The following is a 6000-nucleotide window of genomic DNA, read 5'->3' on the forward strand; positions in this document are numbered from 1 at the left end:
CTTGCCTTTGCTGCTTCCAGCTTTTGGCCTTGCTGCTTCCATTTTGTATGCGAAGCAATTTAGCAGGTGCTGCCTTTTTATACCTCTCCTTTGATTTTCCTCTGCCGAATTTCTGTATGTAGCTTTGTTTCCCGCTAATTATTTCTGCCAGATAAGTGCAGTCTAATACTGATCACTAATCCAGCTAACAGTGGAAGCAACAAGAAGAGTGTTGTTAAAGCATAACTAGCCAAACTGGATGTTATAACAGTGTGGTCTCATCCTTTGGCCTTTCCTGAGCGTCATTTTCAGATGTGTTGCTAGTAGTTTGGAGTTCATGGGGTGTTTTTCCCAGCGAACTCCTGTTGCCTTTGGGAAATGTCAAGCTTAATGTCTTTTGACTCCTATATGAAGCTTGCCATTGCTTTCTTCTTCCTGTAGAAGAGCAAATTCACTCCATTCTTTAAATACCATAGTATCGTTACTGAAGCAGAGGGCAGCACAGGTACCTTCCTTTATAAGACTGAGGAGAGACCTTCAGAAGTCCTGTGCCTCGTAACATTAGTGAATGATTACAGTTAGTATTCCAGTCTGCGGCTATGTACGCCTTTTGTTTACTTGTCATTATTCTTTCTTTATGATCTTTCAGAAGATGTTTTTTGACTTAACAGTGCAGCCTGAGCAAGGGAGAAATATGTTCGAGTGTCATGAAACTATGCCAGCTGGCCAGAAGCCTGGAGGGCAGTGATTTGGAGAGGTGGTCTGGGTGCTCATCTGTAGGCTGCCTAAGAGCAAGGCATGAAGAGTTAAAGCTGGCTCTGCCTCTTAATTGTGCCCTGAAAAGATTGAGAGATTAAGTTATTGAACACAATAGAAAACTAATGATCTTTACCTGCTGAAAGCTACATTGAGAATGTAATTGAAAAAAAAAAAAGAAACAAGTTGACCTCATTTGGGCTTCTGTATGTAGTTGGACTCCTTGCTGCTGGGGAGCCAACCGTGTTTATGCAGTTGAATGCTATGACTGCAGTTCCTGAATTAAGAGGCTGTGAAGATTTCTTTTGTAATTGTATAGATAAAGTTGGGAAGCTTTGGGTAGTTCTCTCTAAACACTTGCTTCTGTGACATTTGCTGTGGTTTGATTTAAACTCTTTCTTTACTTCTAGTTTCTCCTGATCTGCTTGAAACACTACTGTTTAAAAAATGAAGAAAATTACTGCCTTTCTTTCAAAGCTACCCGTGCTCATTTTTCACTTCTTTAGCAACCTCATCGCTTGCTCTCCTAGGCTCACTGACCCTGAGGTGACTTGTCTGATCTCTGTTTGCTTCCTTTGTCTTGCCCATAAGGTAGTATCCAGTTTCTTAAGGGGCTTTGTTTAATCATCTCCAATGGCTCTTGCTGTGCCCAGGTTGATCTTGGGCTGCAGCTGTGAGTTTTACAACCAGCTTCAGGAAAGATGTCTGCATTTCTCTTCCATGTGATAGCTGGGTGATTTAGCTAGCAAGTTCTTGGTTTCTGCCCACTTCTCTGCTTTTGATGGCTCTTTTCAGGTAACTGAAGATAAGCCTGGCTTTATGGGAAGCTTGATGGAAGGATTATTGGAAAAATACATATTTCTCTGTGCCTTGTAAAAATTTAAATCTCTGTATAGCAGAGAAAGAAAAGCAAATGTGGTGTTGGAAAGTGGAGTGTTTGAGTGCACCAGAAGTATTCAGTGCAGTTTTAGTTTGCTTGTGCATATTTTAACTTCTTGTCTCTCTTCCATTAAGATTCCAATACTGAATATTCAGGTGAAAATATTCCCGGCTCTCTGTACTGTCGCAGGAACCATATTCTCCTGTACAAACTACTTTGGTGTGATCTTCACAGGTGGAGTTGGCAAAAATGGATCCACTATAGCAGTAAGTACTTTGTTCTGCTGATTACCCTCCAGCACTCCGTGGCTTTTCAGCCATGCCTTTAGTTTTTATTTAACATACCTCCTACATGTGAAATATTTTCCTTTTAGTTCTTTGCTGGCTTGGGAAAAACAAGTTAATATTGTCTGCATAAGAATAGTAGCTTTAGGAATGAAGACTTTTACAATTTTTGAGTGATTAAAAGTGCTCATGGTACTTTGATATTTGCTTTTGAATTAATCACATAAAACAGATTATACAAATACACCCCCCCAAAGAGTTCATAGAAAAATCCAGTGCAAAAATCCATTCAGAATGAAATTTGTCAAGAAGATTGGTTATGGATTTGATCCTTCTAAAAGATCTGTATTACTCACTAGCAGTGAAAAGTGCAGGTGGAGGTATCTGCACAAGTACCTTCTGTTTCAGTGAAGATGATGATTCATTCTGGAGCCCTGGGAGTTTTCCAAAAAGCAATCCTACACTGGCCTAATAATTGTTTGCTACCTAGAAGGCTGTTTTAGTTGCTTTCTAGCTGGCACAGAAAAAACGGTAGAAGTTGTTAACACTTGCTAACAGTGTTAGTCACTGCCTGTGTGACAAGTGTCAGAACTGTGCACTTCTTGCTGCCTAAAACCTTATCTTCTCCCCCAGCACAAGAAAGGTTCAACCACATTCTCAGCTGATGCTCACTCAAGTTGCATCATCCTATTTTGCTGTTAGTACCAGTGTTCAGAAAGATGTGTTTTTAATGTGATTGTAATTAGAAACCACCCATTGCATACCACGTGAGTGTTTGGCTTATTGAGGTTTCTTTGCAACATGCACGTTTTGTTAACCTAATGCTTTGACTTTAATCTTGCTGTAGGGAACGAGCGTCCTTTCACCTTTTCTTCATATTGGGTCAGTGATTGCATTGGCTGCAATGATCTACAAGAAATCTGCTGTGCAGCTCTTTGAAAGGCACCCCTGCTTATATATACTTACTTTTGGTTTTGTATCTGCTAAGATAACAAATAAACTAGTGGTAAGTGCACCAGAACCTTCGAGTTTCTTGTTGTTGCAGTAAAACTTTCTGTAGATTTTAAAGTTCTCTGGTTATTCCATTGACTAACTTGCATCTGTTTGTGTACTGAAGTGATACTCGTGCGTTACTGATTTGCAGTAGCTTGGAGGTGCAGCAGAGCCTTTCTTCTGTTTGAAAGGGGAGTGGTAAACCTCAAGCTAATGCCATGGTTACAGTCAGTGCCAGCACAGCTTAGAGTTGCCACAGTTCTGTTTCTCCCCGTTTCCCAGCTGCTTGTTCACATTTTTGCAGTGTGTTTGTACAGATGGCTGATGAGCTGGGCAGGAACAGAGGTGGCCAAAACCCCCCTCAGATGCAGAGGGGAGGGAAGTTTGGGAGAAGGAGAGGAGGTGACAGAGCTGCTGAAGTCTGGGACAGTTGCTGAGGGTTTAACTTAAGCAATTGGAGAGAAATAGTTGTTAAAATTATTAACAGGTTTGTACCAGGGAACGGATGGCAATGCTATCGGGAGAGGAGCCCCTGTTGAATAGGGAGCGAATGAGGGATTAAACAACTGCTGCCCCACACCATCTCAGTTCTGCAGGCAGATGTTGCGTTGCCACATGAACTGGATCAGTGTTGGACATAAACTTTTCTTCCATTGGGAGTTATTCTTACCAAGACCAGTTTATTACGCAGTCACATCAACAGTTGTGCTGGTAAAAGTAAGGATGCGGCGTAGGACAGCCTCTGTCCATGTGGGGGAGGTGGGATGGTCACACTTGAGCACGAAAAGACACGATCATCAAATTGTAACCGGAGAGAGGTGGTGATCCTTATGGGATGGGAACTAATAGGTGGAGTGAGAAGAACACCAACTGTCTCTTGAGTTTTGAAGATCTAGCAGCTGTGAATTTTGGTTTCCAGGCTCAACTAAACCTTAAAATTTACCAGTCTACGTCCGTTTTACTGTTTTGTTTCTGGCAGGAGGAAAAGTTTGTGGGCTGGAAAATGTGTTAGGTTTTTTCCTGTAGCTACATTCTTTGTTCTAATAAAAGATACTTCTCTGCAAACCTGGCATCTCATACAGCTGTAGACTTTCATGGTTAAAACAGTATTGCGCTGCTACTTAAGTATAAATCTTACAGTAATGTGGCTTGAACTAACTTTTTTGGTTTTGTGTATTCTGAAATCACTCTACCTTGGCTGGCGTATGTTTATTTCTTAAACTTCCTTTTTTTTTAACGTAGGTTGCACACATGACCAAAAGCGAAATGCACCTGCACGACACAGCATTCATAGGCCCAGCGCTATTGTTTCTGGACCAGTATTTTAACAGCTTTATTGATGAGTATATTGTACTCTGGATTGCCCTGGTAAGTATGGGCTCACTTTGCTTGTTGGTAGTCATTGCAAGCATTTGTGTGCTCTTTCACAAATATTGTTTGTGGTGTTTAAACCTAGCTGACTCACCTAGTAGGCGATGGGACTGCGAACCTACTTTACCGAGTTGATTTCAAATAGACCTCATGCAAACAGAAGTAAACAGGGTTTGCTTGGTGCATAGTTTAAACAGTTTTAAAGCAATGTAGCAAATATTCAAAGCTTAGAATAGAATATTTTGAGGATTTGTGTTGATGTCTTTGTTAGCAAGGGAATATATTATGTGCAGTGCAAGTGTAGTATGGCTGTACCTTAAGCTCTTGAAAGCATGTATGCCTGTCATTACTAGCAGCACCCATTAGGAAAAAATATCTTAAGTTAAACTCATGTGCTTATCAAGCACTCAAGTGTTATCTACCAAAAACACAGTGTTAACCTTTTATAAAATTGATAATTTATGGTTATCACCATTCAGAGTTAATGGGGCTTTTCACAGTATCTGCGTAGCTACTATAACTTTTTTCATCTCTCTGACTCTAGAATTAAGAGTCTGTATTCTTACAAAGCCAGAAGAAAGCCCAGCATGCCTAGAAACTCTTTCTTCACTGAGTGATTATTCCTACAGAGCTGGAGATTTAGTTCATGAAAAGAAGACCCCAGTGCTTTTATTCTGAAGTATGGGGGTGGTGTTATACTCCATGAAAACATAGATCTAAATGTGTGTATTTTTTCCCTTGGCAGATCTTTTCTCTCTTTGATTTGCTTCGATACTGTGTCAGTGTGTGCAATCAGATTGCTGCCCATCTGCACATCCACGTATTCCGAATCAAGTCCTCCACGCATTCTAATCACCATTAGTAAACGGGGAGTCACCATAAGGAGAAATAAGAAAGAGCTGGTTTTCTACATGAACGGATGTGAAGATATGTAGGAGACTAAGGCAAAAAGCAGATAAGAACAAAGTAATTTACAATAATCAATGTTGTATAACTTTTATTCTTTGTTATCAGTAACACTCCTTAACTAGTCTCCTGCCTGAGAGAGTGAATTCCAAGTACACCCTAGTCAACTCTACATGTAGTCAACTCTGTTGGTTCAAAGCCCAGGAAAGCATGCAGGGAGTAATGCTCTGTCTTTGTAATTACACCTTGATTACAAAATAATCTATATATGGTGAATGGATCCCCAACAACTGAAGTTTCTAATGTAGTATAATTACAGCTGCAATACGACTTGCTTTTAATTTTAATATTTCATCATCTCTTAGTGAAATACTTGTTTAGTGTCCACTTGAAATTTATTTACTAAAGACTTGAGCTGGTAAGAACAGAGATATCGCACTAGCTTGTGTAGCTGAAGCAGCTGTCAAGGTTTGAGTCCAGACTGATGTGGTTCTTTTGCTTATGCGTTGCTGATAAAGTGGTTTCTTGCTAAAGAATAATGCGTTGAACAGGGTTCTGCAAGCAGAAAGGATGACCGGCATGCAAAATAGTGTGGTATCTTTGTCAATTAATTTTATTTTTTTAAATAAACGTTATCTAAAAAGACAACTTATTTCTCAATTTTCTTCAGTGGAAAGACTATAGAAAGAGAATTTTACTGTTTACTTTTTTATGTATAAAACTTAAGCAAAATTTCCTTTCTGCTCTTAATAAATAAGAATTCTGAGAGCAACAGTTGTCTTCAGATGTTTGTGTTGCTCTGTCCTACTTGGACTTCTGAAGTACAATCCT

At 39.8% G+C, this 6000-nt stretch overlaps 1 protein-coding gene across 4 annotated transcripts in view; it reads left to right on the forward strand.

Annotated features, from left to right (window-relative positions):
- The window catches only part of CEPT1 (choline/ethanolamine phosphotransferase 1), a 69122-nt gene extending 63193 nt beyond the window's left edge, over positions 1–5929 (forward strand). For 2 of the 4 annotated variants that reach the window (XM_072844898.1, XM_072844895.1), the window contains exons 6-9: positions 1750–1881; positions 2747–2905; positions 4135–4260; positions 5009–5915. In XM_072844898.1, the coding sequence (XP_072700999.1) occupies positions 1750–1881; positions 2747–2905; positions 4135–4260; positions 5009–5125 (534 nt within the window). In that variant the 3' untranslated portion in view covers positions 5126–5915. Of the gene's footprint in view, positions 1–1749; positions 1882–2746; positions 2906–4134; positions 4261–5008 lie in introns of all 4 variants that reach the window. The other 2 variants (XM_072844899.1, XM_072844897.1) reach the window with 2 other exon arrangements.
- The last annotated feature ends 71 nt before the right edge of the window (positions 5930–6000 follow it).

The sequence above is a fragment of the Ciconia boyciana genome, chromosome 23, assembly GCF_034638445.1.
Source record: "Ciconia boyciana chromosome 23, ASM3463844v1, whole genome shotgun sequence".
Taxonomy (NCBI): domain Eukaryota; kingdom Metazoa; phylum Chordata; class Aves; order Ciconiiformes; family Ciconiidae; genus Ciconia; species Ciconia boyciana.